This window comes from Ochotona curzoniae, unplaced genomic scaffold (genome assembly GCF_017591425.1).
Source record: "Ochotona curzoniae isolate NIBS_2020 unplaced genomic scaffold, NIBS_Ocur_1.0 contig_3498, whole genome shotgun sequence".
Taxonomy (NCBI): Eukaryota; Metazoa; Chordata; class Mammalia; order Lagomorpha; family Ochotonidae; genus Ochotona; species Ochotona curzoniae.
Genome location: NW_024465885.1, coordinates 34,133,460 through 34,151,970, shown reverse-complemented (window position 1 = coordinate 34,151,970; position 18,511 = coordinate 34,133,460). Strand labels below are relative to the sequence as shown.

General features: G+C 36.1%; 1 protein-coding gene across 2 annotated transcripts in view; it reads right to left on the bottom strand.

Annotated features, from left to right (window-relative positions):
* NCAM2 (neural cell adhesion molecule 2) overlaps nt 1-18,511 on the bottom strand; it is a 459,908-nt gene that overhangs the window by 68,624 nt on the left and 372,773 nt on the right. For both annotated transcript variants that reach the window (XM_040980862.1, XM_040980863.1), the window contains 2 exons: nt 16,414-16,510; nt 6,706-6,879 (listed from right to left, as the gene is read on the bottom strand). In XM_040980862.1, coding sequence (XP_040836796.1) covers nt 6,706-6,879; nt 16,414-16,510 — 271 coding nt within the window. The remainder of the gene's footprint in view (nt 1-6,705; nt 6,880-16,413; nt 16,511-18,511) is intronic.

Below are 18,511 nucleotides of genomic sequence, written 5' to 3'. Positions count from 1 at the left end.
TCCATATATAGAACTAGTTATATATAATTACAATAATACAAATATAACAAATATAATATAATAAAATTTTAAAGTCTCATAACGTTACTTTTTAAATTTTTTTTCCTAATAAGAAAAAAATTCTTAACATTGGTATTTCAAGTTTCTTTCAGTAACATTTATCTATTATATAAGCAGAATACAAATTATGAATTTTATCTACACAGTTTTAAGAATGCAGGGATACTTTCTACCCCATCCATCTCACAACCCTTTTTAGTGGTATTATCTTTGTCAGATAAATTTTTCCTTGAGTTTTTCATACAATTACTTTCTGCTGGCTATTCACAATGCAACATAGAAACAAATTTACTCATCCCCCATCTCTTTCTCTAGTACTCTGTAAGACAGCAACTTGTGTTCTCTCTTCTCAAGTCTTAAATGAATAAAGAGCAAAAAAAGACATGATATCCATCAGTGCAACCTTTGGAATGAGTTTTTCCATGTGAATTTGAATTTTATGTGGCTTAGTGAGATGCTGTTTAATATTTAATATTTGATAATATTAAATATTCTTCATATTCATTAGAATCAAATTTACTTTCAAGAATTATTTATTTCATTTAGATTCAATGCTAAACACAGTTAATGAAATATAACATTGCCACTGTAATTCGATATAGAAGAAACTGATCATTTAAAACATTATCTATGGGGCCAGGAGTGATGGTTCAATTGGCTAATCCTCTGCCAACAAGCTCCTGCATGCCATATTGGCCTCAGATTGTGTCTCAGCTGAATGAGCGGATGAAAGATCATTGTCTCTCCTTCCCTTTGTAAATTGTTTTTTCCAAAAGAAACAAAGGAATCATTTTAAAACGATTATTGCTGTAGAATACCTGTTAGAATACAGTACAGTCAGTTCACTCTGGCAGTAGTTTCACTTTCAAGATTATAAATCGACACTCTGCATGAGGGCAGCTGCAGTAAGGACATGTATTGATTACTTCCATGGCTACAAGAAAGCTAAATTGAAGAAATCTTGGGAAAATAGTCTTCCTAAAGAGACTGCAGAAATTAGCATCTTGATTTTTGCCATAGAGAACAATAAGATAAATCCAATCACACTGAATCTGAGCCTCAGACCTGCAGAGACTTAAGTTCCTTAATGGGTATTGCTCTGTTTGTAAAAGAAAAAAAAAAAAAAGAAAAATGTATCAAAAGATAAAACTGCCATGAATTAAGCAAGAATTTTCTCACTGATTAAAATATGCCAATTTTACTTCTGGGATTAGCTAATAGACATGTTGGAAGGTATCCAAGAGAAAAGAATAAATAAGTATAAAAGATATATTGAATATTCATAATGTTCATTGCAATAAAAAGTTGAGTAGTCATGCTAAATATGTAAAGATGAATTATGTGTCCTATAAAAGCACATAGTCACTACTATATAGAATCATATAATATGCATTTCTATGGAAATCTGAGATCTTTAAGGTCCACTGCTTTGGTTCAACTGGTTAATCCTCCTCCTGCAATAACCAGGATCCTATATGGGCACCTTTTGTCCTAGAAACTCCAAATCCATTCCACTATCTTCTTGTGGCCTGGAAAAGCAGTAGAAGATACTCTAAGTCTTGGGACCCTGCACCTATGGCAGACCCAATAGAATCTCATGGCAAGTTTTGGATCGCCTCAGCTCTGGCTGTTCTGGTTATTTGGGCATAAATGAAAAAATAGAAAATCTTTGTTTTTGCTTCTCCCTATGATTTTGCCTTTCCAGTAAAAATAAATAAATCTTTAAAAAAAAATGAAGGAACTGTGGAATTGGAACAATTTAAATTTTTTACAACATGCATGTAGTTTTATATCTGTGTTGTGCCAGATATAGGGATTTTAGTTCAAATTACAGTCACAAAGCTGGAGGATTCACAGTCAATAAACAATAAAAATTTGCCTTTCGTGGAAAGAACTGTCTCAATCATGGCACATCATTTACAGAAAAACCTGGCAAACAAGAAACCAAGCATGCAAACAGCTTACTACTTTAGCTCAGAGAAAACATTGTATAAACAAATTTCACTAAAGATTTGCCTTCAGCCAACTTGTTTAACATAGATTTCAATGCAACTTCCCTTCTGCTTAATTGATTCCCAGCTTCCTATATTGCTCACCTTACAGTTTTAATTCCATCTTTGAGGTTGTTACTAGATAATTATGTCTGGATCAGTAGATTCCCAAAGCATAGAATACCAGCGGTATTTGCCCACTAGTGTGGAAAGATATGTGATATATACTAGTTTATGTGAGCTTAAAGACTCCTGTGAGGTACTGAAAAGAACAGCAGCCCATTCACTAAATGATACAACAGTTTACCAAATGATCTAGGATAGCAGCAACAAAGAGACCCTGAACATACACAAGCAGGGAGTAAAAAAGTTCTATCATTTAGATCACAATACTGTGCCAATAAAAGTGATATTCTTTCACGTATTAGAAATGGAAAGAAATGTTATGTGTATTAGTAGCAAGCCCCAAGGGAGAATCACAACAAAATCATTCAGTTTCTTGATTAAAGAAATGCAATGCCATACTGTATTACATGCACACACACACACACATTTTCCCAATTCTGCTTTTCTTCCCTCTATTCAGTGGTACCGATCACTATGATATGCATTAGATCCCGTACCTGGTTTAGAATCTACTTCCGTCCATACAGTTTATCAAAAAGTGATTTACAACGGATTCATTTGATAAAGAATGAATCATAAATTTCCACTACTGAATCTCAATATTCACTCAAGTCTAACCTGTGCTCATTACTTGAAACACTGAGATGAACAGAACTATCTGGTCCATTTATGGAAATCATAAACTAAGATATAGAAAGAGAGTTATAATAAACTTAATGAGATATGATAATGTATTTCAAAATATGTACACTGCAATGTAATGTGTTAAACACAGTATTACTTGCCTATTATACAGTCTAGGAAAAGAGAGAACTTGAGAATAATTCTCACAAGAAGTGACTAAGAGTTTGTTGTAGATGTTTCAAGATAAGAGTAATTCTAGTCACTTTTTAATAGTTCTAAGCCTGTCTGATGGGAAATGTATGATTTAAGTTATCTGTATATCACTTTAAAGAACACAGTGATACAGTGAAGCAATAGTGAAAATAATTGTGCTGAAGGTAGAAGGTTTAAATGATACCTTGTTATATAGTCCAAATATCAAATGACTGTTGTCAGGTTATAGTAAAAGCATTTTGATCACTTAAACTACATTTCACATTTCTAAAGCATACATTTCATATTGTGTTGAATAGCTTTATTGTGTTATTTCAAAAATATTATGTCTTTTCTAGAAATGAGAGAATAAATGTCAGACATCTGTATCCTAGAATATCCAGTGGTCCAAATGTATGCCCCCCCACTACTATTTTGTCTGACTCGTTATTTTATTTCCAGTTTCCTTGTAGTCATGTATTCATAATCACACCTAACATAAAACCTACTGAAGACAGGGTGAGAGAGGTCTTAAGGTCAGGCATGAGGGAATCCCATCTGAGTAAACTCTGTTTCCCAAAACTTACTAATATCCATCAGAGTCAGCTACTTAGATGCCAACGCCACAGACAGCCCAGATGGCAGCAAAAGCCTAAGAGGAGTGCAACACTAGAAAAGTAAGAGAGAGGCCAAAATGTGACACAGTAGGTTAAGTCATTGCTTCCAGTACATGCATCCCATATCTAAGTGTCACTGCTAGTCTGAGCTGTTCCACTTGTGATCTAGTTTCCTGTTAATGTTTCTGCAACAGAAGCAAAAGATGATTCAAGTCAATGTGTCCTGCAAAACTCCATGTGAGATAACCATGGAGTACCTGGTTCCTGGATATGGCTTGGCCCAGCTTTGAATACTGTGGCAATTTAGGTATTTAGCAAATAATTTCTCTCCAGCACCCCTTCTCTCTCTCTCCATGTGTGTGTGCATGTGTGTGCATGTGTGTGTGTGTGAGAGAGAGAGAGAGAGAGAGACAGAGACAGAGAGAGAGGAGAGACAGAGAGACAGAGAGAGACTGGCTTTTTCATGGCTTATCAAAAAGTAATTGTTGACTCCTTAGGAGGGGATACATTTCATGTTGCATCTAAGCTCATTAAGATAATGTCCAACTGTCATGAGGGCTAGAGACAATCTTTGCGTGATAACCAGGCATTATAAATATTAAGCTTTGTGTGACTCAACTGATGTTTTTTAAGCATAAATTCCGATTAATTTGGAGCAATCGCTTATAGCAGTTACTTGATTAAGTTGAAAAGCACTGAGATCATGTGAATAAAGTAGCTATAGGACTATAAACTGATTTAAGAAACTAATTTTACATGTATTATGTATTATGTATTTTTTTAAAAGAAACAGACAAGGAAATATAGGGAAAGAAGCACTGAGCACATGCTTTTATCAAAAGAGAAAAAATGTCAGCCATGGGACCTTGAGTATGTTTGCTTCACTGCCCAGAAAAACGAGTCACTGTTTGAGATAAGTCTTCCCTTACTGATATTCTAGGCACACAGAAGAAGTTTCTGACTCAGACATTGTTCTTGCATTATATATGGAAAATACATGAAAAATTAAAGAATGCAATTATCACACAGTTGCTGAGTATTCCAACTTTTGGTCACCAATTTCTTGTAAATGATCAATGTTCTTTGATACTATGTATAAATCTTAAGGGAACAGAAATGTATTATGACTGAAGAATACAAGGGATACGAAGTTATGCCTTTGAACTTGTTCACCTTAGGCTGGATTAGATCATTGTCAAGTCTGCATGCTGTTAAAACTTTCTGAGTTTTCGGAAATCTATGACCCTTCTACTCCAGGAGGGATGGGTAGGGTAGGTAGGATGTACAGTTGTGGAACAGGTAATCTCTAGACTGTCTGAATTTGACATTATTTTCTTCACGCTTGTTTGCATTCATAAACTTTGGTTGTCCTGCAATGTAACGTAACCCGTTTTCTCTTTGTTTTTACTTTTCTATTTTTCCCAGTCACCTCCCATCCTCTTTTGTTTTGTGTCCCTAAAGGAAACAAAATCAAACAGAGAATCTTCCAATAACAACGTTACTAACTTCGGTATAATACTTGATGATACCCCCACATTCGTTTTGAACACACACCAAAACAACCCTCTCCTGACCCACACAACATAACCACAGAGAATATAATCCAAAGTATTTCATCAGGAAAAGAAATAATAGGTGCACACCTGCTTGGAGACCTTATTTGAAGTGTACAGTCAGTGGTTAACAACTGACTTTCAAAAGCAAAACCAATAGTTATTCTCAAGGCAAAATGGGCAAGCAGCTGTCAACATAGGTGGGTCTAAAATTATTTCATTTCTGCTGTCTCCATTTTCACTGGTATTGGTAATTATTTCCTTTCCTTTTTTTAAAGATTTATTTTTTATTATTTTTTATTGGAAAGGCGGATATACAGAGAGGAGAGACAGAGAGGAAGATCTTCCATCCGATGATTCACTCCCCAAGTGAGCGCAATGGCCCATGCTATGCCAATCCGAAGCCAGGAGCCTCTTCCGGGTCTCCCACACGGGTGCAGGGTCCCAAAGCTTTGGGCCGTCCTCGACTGCTTTCCAAGGCCACAGGCAGGGAGCTGGAAGGGAAGTGGGGCTGCTGGGATAGAACTGGCACCCATATGGGATCCTGGGCGTGCAAGGTGAGGACCTTAACACTGTGCCATCATGCTGGGCCCGCTTATTTACTTTCATTTTCTTCTTCGTCATCTTCTTCTTTCTTTTCTCTCTCTCTTTTTTTGGCACATGCCTTTTTTTGAACCTTACTGTGTGATCTATCTTCAGATCAAGGCAGTCTTCCCAGGAGGAACAACATGAAGAATTAATTTCCTTACTGTCTTGCACTTCCTTTGTGAATCTCTCAAGATATTTGTACCTTCTTAAGTAAGTGCAAAACACCAGTAATTTTCTATTATTTCCTACTTTAATTTCATCTCCTTGTAATCAAGAAACGTATTTTCATTACCTAATAAATCTCTACTTTTATAAAAATATTTGTTTTTTTTTTTTGACTTTTCAAAACTGGGCAGTTAGATTATTACTGAACCTAGTATTATGTATGACAAAACTTTGGTTTTCAGAAAACGATAGATTATATTCATGTTGAAATAAATATTAGATTGAAGAAAAAAAAATTGTACCTTACTCATTAACACATTCAAGCACATTTCAGCAACTTTGTGAAAAACTGATATTCAAAGCATTTGGATTCATAGTTAAAAATCCTGCATGGGTTTTCATATTATACATTTTACATAAGCTTGAAGTTTCCTTATACAAAATATTCATTATTTACAGTTTGACTTTCACATTTATTATCAAGAAGTGTTAATAATAGAAAAAGGAGCATAAATTTTAAAATTCTAGTCATAACGTGTAAAAACATAGCACTGCCATTTCAGCAACAAAATTTTTTTAAAAGTATTTTTTTCTCATCAATTTGAATGTAAGTGGTTCTGCAAAATCTCTGAATTCACTAAGAATGGGGAACTTTTCTTTCAACTTTGTGTTTTCTTTCTCTCAATTTTTCGTTGAAAGAAAGAAAAAAACATATTCAGGGAAAAGAAAAAAAATAATCGCAGTTATAGTGAAGGTCACATTGAATTAACCAACAGATTCTGAACTCACTTTGAACTCCATGGGAGAGTACTATTTTCCACGTTTCTGATGCCACCTCTTTGACATCCACTTGGTAGTGATGAATAGGAACGCCTCCATGGGAGTCGGGTTTATTGAAAGAAACCTTCGCCATGGTCTGTGACAGTTCTATGATTTTCACTCCAGAGGGACTTGATGGCACATCTATAGAAGAGCAAACACAAGGACATATGACCCAGGTGATGTTAATTGTCAATACTTAGAAATGTAAGAATTAGAAATAAAGGAAAAATCACAGTCTACATTGCTTAAGATATTGTTATTACGATGTTTTCACATTTATATCTTCAGTTTTTCAGAAAGTATGCATAAATCAATATTTATCATAAATATTTACAATGAATGACATCCTTCAAAACTGTATATTTAAAGCAATAGTTTACTTGTGTATTTTCTATGTAATAGAAACATTTTATTTGAAGTCAAGGAAGATGAGTTTGTGTGCGTATGTGTGTGAAAGAGACACAGAGAAAAAAATATAACCAAAATGTATGAATAAATGCATTTCATATTTCATCATTTATATAAATATTTTCTGTTGAACAATATTTATATAATTTCCTTTAGAGACAATTTGATTAATTAAACTTTGAGATCCTTATATGTTAATCTCTCAATGTCAAAAATAGCTATGAATATTTCTTTGTGTGTTGCATCAATCTATCACATTATTTCAGGTTCTATATAATATTGTAATTGGAATTCTAGTTTCTAATATAGATAGCATATTTAGAAATAATTATATCAGAAGCAGAGTAAGAGGAGAAAATAAAAAAAGGAAAAGGAGCAACTCCATATTTTGATTTATAATAATTCTAAAAACACAACTTTAGGTTATAATGTCCATCGCATATCTTGATAAAAAACATGAATGGCAGGTAAAAGTCAAATGCACTTTATTTGTTAAAATTTAAAAAGAGCATTGTGGATTATGTAAAAAATATTCGTTATAAGGGAAGTTGGGAAAGAGGCAGCAGCGAGAGCTTATGGCCTTTTGAATACACACAATATAAATATATGGAGACAGTTTTGATTCAAAAGGGAAAAAAAAGAAGAAAGTATATAAATGCTGTTTGCCTTTAGTAAGATTGCCAATCCTTCATTTGGTGCTCAGTGCATTTAAAGTCAAACAGATTAAGCATAGATTGGTTAAGTAGGGACTGTTCAAATAATAATATCCAAATGCTAAAGAGATACATGAAAAAAAATGCGCAGGCTCCCAAGCATTTTGAGAATGCAAAAAAAAATTGGATTTCACCTCAACCCAGAACGAATCCATAATTAAAAAGCAAGCAGGCAAGCAAACAAACAAAAAACACAAATATAACCAATACAGAAGATGGTATGGAGAGTCCACAGAGAGTTGAAAATATATCGACCATAAAACCCAAACATAATAAAATCAGTATAGGAAAAGCTATCTGTTATTCCAAGTGTTTTGTTTTGGTTTGCTTTCTTTGCAGTTAAATTCACAATAATGAACATATGGAATCAACTCAGATGTTCACCCATTATGACTAGATAAGGAAAATGTGGAATCTATGATACACTCAAGTGATAAAAAAATTAAACCATGTATTTTGCAATACAATAAACATAACTAGAAATCACTACGCTCAGTGACGCAAACGAACACAATTCAAAACTACATTTTTCCTTGTCTGTGTAGCTCAACTACAACGCAAAAACAAAAAAAGTATCCTATAGGAATAAAAGTAACATTTTGAGATTTGATTATGTTTAGAGTTTTAATATATACCCATGAGTAAATGCTTTCTTTTTCTTAACTTACTATTGCTGAGCTTACTTTTTTTAAACCTAACTGAAAGTTAAATTTAAGCCTGTGATTATTAAGGGAACTAAACTTATGCCATTGTGAAAGTTAAAAAAAAAAAGGTAAAGAAAGAAGAGACAGAGGAGACCATAATAAGGAGAGAGGTTACGGTGTGAAGTATCATTTTGTTCCTCCATGTGTATGGAGAAATATATGAAATTGATTCATCTTATGAAAATACAATTTTTTAAAAATCCATTTTTAGCACAAATATAAGAACATCAACACATTAGCCCACAGCTATCTTTCCCTACCATATAATGTTTTAAGATATACTAACTTTTACCCTTCTTTTAAAATTTGCTTTTTTGTTGGCCTCTTGTTTTCTCATCTAATTTAAAGAAATATCATGATTAGAGTCTGCAGTCTCTTTCTGAACACTTTTTCATGTACATTCTTATTGTATCTTCTAAATTGCCTGAAAATTATGAAATTTTAAGTTATCACATACATAAATGTAGACATGAAAATCTGCATGCATGCAATCTTCAATATAGTATCTGGAATGCATTAAATCTTTAGGAATACTTCATGAATTAAATAGTTCAGAAATTAAAATACCATGGAAAGACGCAAGCACATCCAAATGAATAATAATGTCTGATGCTTAGCTCTTTGAAATCCCTGTCACCTTTGTTTTATATATGTTACAATTAGTCACCACATTATTTTCCCAATACCTTTATTGTAATTATGTATCCATCTCTTTCATCATGTTTCCCCTAACTTCCAAAGCCTTGTTCTATCTGCTTCTTCCCTTCCTGCAATTCCATTAGTGAATCTTGGCTTCCTTTTGCAATTGGATTGCCTACCAAACTTAATCCATATGTTGTACAAATGTAAAATCAATCTTTCCAAAGAACTACTCTAATCACATCACTTCCCTGAGAAAGGCACTCAGCAGCATCACTCTCTTTAATAACATCCATCACAGTCTTTTCAGTTTTACCCTCAAGTTCCTGGATCTTCCAATTAACCGGGTATGTGCAAAGATAATACTGTAATATACTATCCAACACAGGTTTGATTATAAAATTCAGTAAACCTTATGCATTGTGAATCCCACCATTCTCAGGACAGACTTTCAAATCATACTCAATGCTACAATTTTCAAATGTATCATGAAAAATTGACCTGGGACACAGCAGTTTTTATATGGCTTTTTTTTAAAGATTGCTTTTTTTTTTTTTTTGGAAAGTCAGATATGCAGAAAAGAGGAGAGACAAAGAGGAAGACCTTTCATACATTGATTCACTCCCACGTGGCCCCAACTGCAGGAGCTGAGCCAATCCAAAGCCAGGAGCCTTGGGCCTCTTTTGGTTCTCCCACTCAAGTGTAATATCCTAAGGTTTTGGGCTGTCCTTGACTGCTTCCCAGGTCATAGCAGAAAGTTGGATGGGAAGCAGGCCTTCCAAGATTAGAACCACTGCCCAAATAGGATCATGGCACATTCAAGGCAAGGACTTTAACCACTATGCTAAAACTCCAGGCCCTATATACTGTTTTTGAGAGTGCATGATCAAATAAAATTTTAAAATGTCACCAAAATAGCTAATTCAACATAAATAATACTTTCATGATTAAAATAATCCAAACTTCCATTTTTGAAAACTTAAGAAAATTCAAATGTTTTAAGGAAATCTATGAGTTCATCTCATAATACTCTATTAGCATCACAAATCATTGCTACCTTCAGGTGATGAACTCCCCAAATCCTTTACCTAATATTTCATAATTTACTAGTTTTGCTCAACTCTGATAAAGCTACCACATGGAATTTTTAAGCATTTATCTTCTTCTTTTTTAATTAATGGCACTTCCATTTATTTAAAGCACATTTAGAGAGGAAAAGAGAGACTGACAAAGAGAGCAAGAGATTGGAAGGGAGAATTTTCCATTCTCTGGTTCATTCCGCAAATGACCATGTTTGTCAAGGCTGGGCCATGCTGCTGAGAGGAGCGCAGAGATTCTTACAGATCTCCCACATGAATGCAGAGGCCCAAGCACTTCAGCCATCTAGTGATGCTTTTCCAGGTGCATTAGCTGAGAGCTGGAACAGACTTAGATGACAGCTGGAGATCGCTGTCTGCATCTGCTACACCACAGTTCTGGTCCCCTCTTTCCCCTTCTTCTTTGCAGGACTTGATTTTTTACACACTCTTAAATCCATTTCTAAATCTGTTACCAGTTTGACTCTTTTTCCAGAGATCCCAGATATAATCACAATTCAATTTTAAATCACAATGCCTTTAATTCACATCTTTATTTCAATCCTTACCTTTGAACTTATGTGTAAAGACTAGACCCTGTGTCTTACTCCTTTTTAGACTCACAAGATCTATAAAAAGGGCTGGCCCCTATTAGACACTCTGGATTTATCAAGCAAATAACCAGTGATTAGAAATTGATGAAAACATGTATGCTCTTTCACACTAGTACCACAGTTTTGAAAGCTAACTACTCATTATAATATGAGAAGGAGAAAATGAGGAGCATGTTATGTAAGTAATTCCTGAATATCTGATAGTTGCCTCATGATTAATAAAAATTGAGTGATACGTGGACTTTTCTAGCCTATATCATAAAAACTATTACATAAGAGACTGGAAGGATGTATATTTCCAACTGAACAAACTTAATCTGCTTTTGACAGCCTGAATAAACTCTAGTTTGGCTTTTAAGGATCAGTAAATTGACTATAATTCCATATCTACAAAATTCTAGTCAAATGATATAATGTACAGTATAATGTGATCTCAGTTATCCAAAATGTCTTCTATATGCTTAACCTTGACTGAGGTGAAAATAGAGATGACCACTTCATGAGGTTTGTGAATTAAATCAGTCTTGGGAAGAACAGTGAAATGCTGGATTTGACACATTTTCAGTAGGTTAAAGAGATGAGCTACAGCTGAGAAGATGAGGTGTAATAGGAATAAATAGCGTGTTGAACCAAGGTTAAAAGAATCAATTGTGAAGCACGGTATGGGAGACCTCACTTAAACACACTCTGTGAAAAAGAAGACATAGAATAGCCACAGAGGGGGAAAAGTCACAAAATCAAATGAAAAATCAATATTATCTAACAGAAATACAGTGCCACTAATAAGTATGGCCATTCCATTTTACTGTGCCTATACTGACTAGATATAGGAAGAGACTTTATAAGTTGCATGGTAAAATGAATTCAAAAATAGGTAAAGAATTCGAGATAACATATATAATTCATCCATCACACACACTGTCCATGAATTTTCTAACGACTTTTCATATGCATGCATTTCAAAAATTTACCATGAAAATAATCAATCTTAGAATTTTACTTTCCAAAACAGTTTTAACTTCTCTAGTATGCATAGAAACAAATGTGCTGACATACGGACTTCTAAAAGAAATTAACCTCTATGAGCTTTAATTTGGTCACAAAATACTGCATTGTTTTGGCAAGGCATTTGTTGCATACTTACTTTGTGCATGGTGCTTGGAATGCATTAAGTCATTTAGTGCTCACAGCCATAGGGTAGATCAGAGAATAACTGCTTGGACCTCTTCCCAGAAACCTCCACCAGAATGAGACAGCCATTCCCCTGTGCTAAATGTTTTACCTGTTGACATTTATAGTTGATTCCCTCTTACAAATATTCCTAAGGGAAGGCTGCTTTTCAGAAAAGTTTCTAATTAATGAAGCAAAGCTAGGTGGTGTCCATTACAAATTGAAATATAACTATCTTGAAGAAAACCAGGAACTATTAGGAGCTGGGTGTTGAATGAAGTGGTTATGCAATTATTAAGGATGCCCATTATCCCATGGCAGAGCATGTGTTCTGAGTCCCTCCCAGCTTGCTGCAAATGCACACCCTCAGATGCAACAGGAGATAAATAGGTTCTAATTTGCAATTATGTATAAGAAGTCAACTTAGAAAATATTTTAAAATTCTTTCATAGGAATTTTAAGTTAAATATAACACTAATTTTCTGTACTTGTCTAGATAATTTTAGAAGTGAACAAATCATGTCTTGCCATCTGTGTACCAATTTCTAAGTCAGTATCATTAAAACTTACATTAAATTATTGGCTATATATGTAATATTTCTATGTAGCTTTTATGTTACATGTATGTAATTTTGTAAAAATGCAGGTGGATTTCCAGTTTCATAAATTTTTACTCCACATAATATTGGCTTTACTCTTATTTATTTTCGTTTGAAGGAAACATATAGAGAAATAGGCAGAGAGGAAGTTCTTCCACTCACTGATTCATTCCCCAAAAAGCCTCAGTGGCCAAAGTTTAGTTGGTCCAAAGCCAGGAAACAAGAATTTCTTCCAGACCTCCCAGGAGGGTGCAGGGTCCAAAGGTTTTGGGCCATCCTTTACTGTTTTTCCAGGCCACAAACAGGGACATGGATGAGAAATGGAGAAGCAAGGACACAAACCAGCACTCATATGAAATCCCAGTGCTAGCAAGGTGAGGATTTAGACATTGAGCCATCATCTTGCCATGATTCTCACTGTCACGTAAATAAGTTTAATGGCTTTTGTCATACATACGTCAACTATAATCTTAGAAAGAATAAAACCAGACTTAATCCTGATTAGTGATCAGCTTCATGGCATTATGTGTCAAGATACAACGATCCCAAGTAATTACTGGCTCATTTTTTCATATAACAATTTACATAATGGTTAATTAAAATGTTAAAAAATGATGTGAGCTACCTTAGTGGCTTAGCCACTACATCTGCCGTTTGTTATGCTTCCATCATATGTGTGTGGCACTTCATATCCCAGCTGCCCCACTTCTGATCCAATAAACCATTACAGTCTGGAAAAAGCAGCAGAAAATGGCCCAGATATTAGGGGCCTGCCACCATGTGCAAGACATGGATGGAGTTCTAGCCTTCTGGGCTGGGACTTTGTGGCCATCTAGAAAGTAAGAGAGATAGAAAATCGCTCACTCTGGCTCTCATCTCTGAAATTTTCATTTTCAAGTTAATAGGAAAATAAATTCAATTTTAAGATTTATTTTTTTTTATAAAGATTTATTTTTTTATTATTTTTTCATTGGAAAGGCGGATATACAGAGAGGAGAGACAGAGAGGAAGGTCTTCCGTCCGATGATTCACTCCCCAAGTGAGCGCAACGGGCCGATACTATGCCGATCCGAAGCCAGGAGCCTCCCCCGGGTCTCCCACGCGGGTGCAGGTTCCCAAAGCCTTGGGCTGTCCTCAACTGCTTTCCCAGGCCACAGGCAGGGAGCTGGAAGGGAAGCGGGGCTGCCGGGATCAGAACCGGCGCCCATATGGGATCCCGGGCGTGCAAGGCGAGGACCTTTAACCACTTGCGCCACCGCGCCGGGCCCAAGATTTATTTTTATAAATCTGAAAGGCAGAGGGGCTGGAAACAGAGAGCGAGTTTTCAGTTCACTGGTTCACTCTCCAAATGGTTGCAACAGCAAGCACTTGACTAGACAATCCAGGAGTCTGGAGATTCTCTCATATCTTCCATATAGGTTCAGAGGCCTGAGTACCTGGGATAGACTCAAAGTGGCACCCATATCAAAAGCCTTAGATGCTGACTTCTCAAGTAGAAGATCATAGCCACATCACAATGCTGGCGCTCTCTCTCTCTCTCTCTCTATGTGTGTGTGTGTGTGTATGTGTATATATCTTGGTACTTCAATAGGTATAACATTAGTCAGAAAAATAGCCAATACTGGTGGTTATTTGGGACTGGTTAATTTTAACTCTGTTAACTATACCAGTGTTCAAGCATAATTGCCTATTCCATTCTTTTTCTTTAAAAATCTGAGGGAAGGGTATGGAGCACCCACTGTGACACCACAGGCACTTGCTATCCAGCGTCACTCCACTGGCACACCAATGAGCATGCGGTGGTGTGTACATTGCTAGGGGCCAGGGGACTGCAGACAGATTGGAATGGTAGCCACTTAAGCCTTGTTTGACATAAATAAAAATGATTTCTAGGGGCTTCACAGATCAGGCCACTGCATCCATAGGTAATCAAGGGATATAAGACTGGGATGATAATAAAGGGAAATTGAGAGGGCCGCCTTGGGGCTGGTCAAAGCACCTTTCTGTGGGTGTAAGAGCCAGAGGTGGTGGGAGGTCTGGTAAGAGTTCTTGGGGCTCTACTTGATTAGGTTACAGCACCTGTTGGCAAGTATGAGGGCTAGGGGCCGGCTACTCCTGGCTAGGCCACAGCACAAGTTAGCAGACACATCAGCTGGGCCTGGGAATGGATCTATTATGGGATCATTGCAGACATCTTTGCTAGGCTCCAGCATTCACTTGTTCATGCAAACAGCTGGATATTGGAGCAACCTAAGCCAGGCTAGCCTGCAGCATCTGCCAGCACAGGCTGGATATGAATAGAGCAGGGGTTTAGAGGGGGGCTCCCTGACTAGACCACAACCAGCACACCTGACAATCTGTTGGAGTTACAGCCAGCTGTGTTCAGTCACACTATCCACTGGTGAATGCAAGAACTGGGATTGAGGGCTGGCTGGGTTAAGCTATGCCTCCATGCCTGCTGGTTCACTGGAACACAGGATTGCAAACTTGTTGATGGACATAAAAGCTGGGCCTAGGGGCAGTCTTGGCTGCACTGGGTTAGGCTGCAGCACACATTGTTTTGTGTGAGAACAAGAGCTAACAGATGTGACCGATCAACCAGTTGCATTCACTGATACTTGCGTTGGCTGGTTCCAAGGAAAGACTGAACCAGACCCTGTGCCAGCTAGCACTCACAAGAGCAAAGTCTGAATATACCCCAGATTATGTTCCTTAGGGGCTCCCTGAACTTGGGGATAATCACATAGACATGTGGTCTGATTCTGAAGCACATGTTTGCAGGACTGAGCTACCTCTGCTCTTGACCCTCATGCAAGAATTGATAGCATACCATGATAAATACAAAAAAAAAAAAAAAAAGACAGTTGGCTCATCTAAACCGATAGAAGAGTTTGAGTTCCTCACCAAAAGATGGAAGCAAAAATAGTTTGAGCAACAAACAGTCTAGGCCTGGCCGTTCAGAAGTCACCTAGGTCTGTGGGCACAGTGCCATAGTCAAAGACAGCCAACAGCCTGTAGATAGAATTTCACACCTCTGGTGTAACAAAGCTTACAACATCCCAGAACAACCAAGAACACTGGAGTAAAATGCTTGGAATATTCTTCCCCTTATTGAGACCCCAAAGCATTGTCTCCTCCCTGGGAATTGATACAGTGTGACATTATAATACAGCACATTTTTTCCTTATGCCCCCCCTCCCGTCATGGATACAGGAGGGAAAACTGAAACATTTATCTCAACAACCCTGACCTTCTTCATCTTAATTGGATTTGGAGGCTCATATGGGTAGGCAACCTCTCATTTGGTAATAATTGTTAAAATAAAAGACATTATTTGCTAACATTTAAAATAACATAATGTAATTTAACATTTAAAAATGTTTTTTGTGGGCCCAGCATGATGGCACAGTGTTAAGGTCCTCGCCTTGCACGCCCAGGATCCCATATGGGTGCCGGTTCTAATCCCAGCAGCCCCGCTTCCCATCCAGCTCCCTGCCTGTGGCCCGGGAAGGCAGACGAGGACCACCCAAAGCTTTAGGACCCTGCACCCATGTGGGAGACCCGGAAGAGGCTCCTGGCTTCGGATTGGCATAGCATGGGCCATTGCGCTCACTTGGGGAGTGAATCATCGGATGGAAGATCTTCCTCTCTGTCTCTCCTCTCTGTATATCCGCTTTCCAATAAAAATAAAATAAATCTTGAAAAAAATGTTTTTTGCTTAAAAATATGTATTCTTATTTCACAAAACTTACCAGCTAAAGCAAGAATATATTCTTGGAATCTTGTTCCTATGCGGTTAGTAGCTGTACAATTATATCGTCCAAAGTCATTCTCAGATGTCGGTGCAATCTGAAATAATTACAATAAAAAAGATATAAATAGCATCACAGAATCTTTAAAATAGACAATTGTATGTCAACTATTTGTGTTCATGCTAAATTATTCACTACACATTTCCTTACCATAACTGTTATCTTCTTGATTATGTAAATGGTAGCCAAGTTAAGAAAACCCAAATGATTTTCCAAAATAAAAAAAAATGGAAGAAATACATATGTTTACTCTTATCACTTATTCATTATACAATAAATGTATGCATCAGGGTCTCACATTGGTACCAACAAAAGGGTAAACATTTTAAATATCAGTTAACATTATAAAGAGAACTGCCCACACAGATGAGTGAACCACAGTAATATCTGCTACATCCATTAAGTGGAAAACTGCCACCATGTTCATGCACCTATTGAATAGCAATATCATCAGATTCTGTGATATGTAAACCCAGAAATTAGTGCATAGTTTCAAATCTGTATTTTAAAATAATTACAGATGTGATTATTAAGATAGGGAGTTTATACCAAAAAGTATTTCTAGCTAAATTTTCTGTTCTAACCTTAGGTGGAAATGCTTTATAGTAAAACAAAGGTTCAAAATATGTGCTGCTTCTCTTATTTTTGTGTTTCTGAATGTAAAATTGTAAGGCAGACTGAGAAAGCATGCTAAAAAAATCTTTCACAGGAAGATATTTTTTTTTAGGTAAATATTGTCCTTAGGCAAATATTGCCACCGGCACAATTTTTTGACAACTAGTAACAGTATATCGCCTTCATTTCTGTTCAGTTCCTATCAGTCTCCTGTCTGGGTGGGAAACAGTTGGCTTCCATCTTTCCACATTTCAAATGTGTAATTAATTTAACCTGAGAAGATTCCATTGGTGACTGTTGGGAACAGCCTCGCAGTTCTAATGCATAGAAGTCTCTAACCTATCAATTCAGAAAAGAGATTTGATTCTAGTAATAGATATAATTTTCAATTCTGGCAGCTATTATTAAGAATGGATATGCTTATGAAAAGAGTTGCTGTTAATTTCAACTCTATCTTAAAAGACAGAAAAATGGCTTTGTGGTAATGGGAGGCTATTAACTAAGAGTGCAATTTTGAGGTCCATTGAAGATAATAATTCCGAAAGAGTACAAAAAGCTATGTCATTCATTTTCTAGGCAGCTGTCCATCTAGAAATAGTTCATGAGTTTTAATAGCTTTTATAAAAGTACCCCTAAGTGATTCAAATATTCATTTTTCTTATACACAGCTTTTAATCAGTCAGCCTAAGTTAACTCTGCTAAAACTCTGCAACTGGGCTTGGCATTTAGCAACAAAAATACTTTCTTATTCTATTGCCATCTCAAAAAGTGATTTGTATATTCCACGGGGATGAATGTGGAACGGAATCGATTAAATCAATACAATACAGTGACAAAATAATCAGAACAAAGAATTGTGACTATTGCCTATTTCTCCAGGATTAATCATGTAAACATAGCCAGTTTCATTGGAATCAATTTTGAAAAGCAAACTTCATTTTTGTTGTTGTTCTTGGAGTTCAGCTATTGACACTGAAAAGCTTTACAAATCTATTGTTAAGAAGCAACTCGCTTATGAAGTTGAATGGTTAATTGATATAAAAAAATACATCTCAGAGCACAGATTAACTACACAGAAGCAGACACACACATATAGAATTTTGAATACAGCACTGTAGCTTGTCAAATTCTTCTTCTTTGAAGTGCATTTTGTATATTCCTTGAGAGCACATACAATTAAAGTCAAATACTGCTCTTACACTAAAACAGCACAATGAAGTGTTGCATGTGTCAAATTGTAAGATATGAGCTCAAAGATATTTACACAGCATTGATTTGAAAATGTTTAAATAAGAAAAATGATTATTGCTATTTCTTTAGCAAATATTGAACACATTAATTCATATGCAAATGCATGGTAAAGTACAATCGAATGCATGATGTTAGGTTTTGAGACCATGTAATAGAGTAAATTATATTTTAA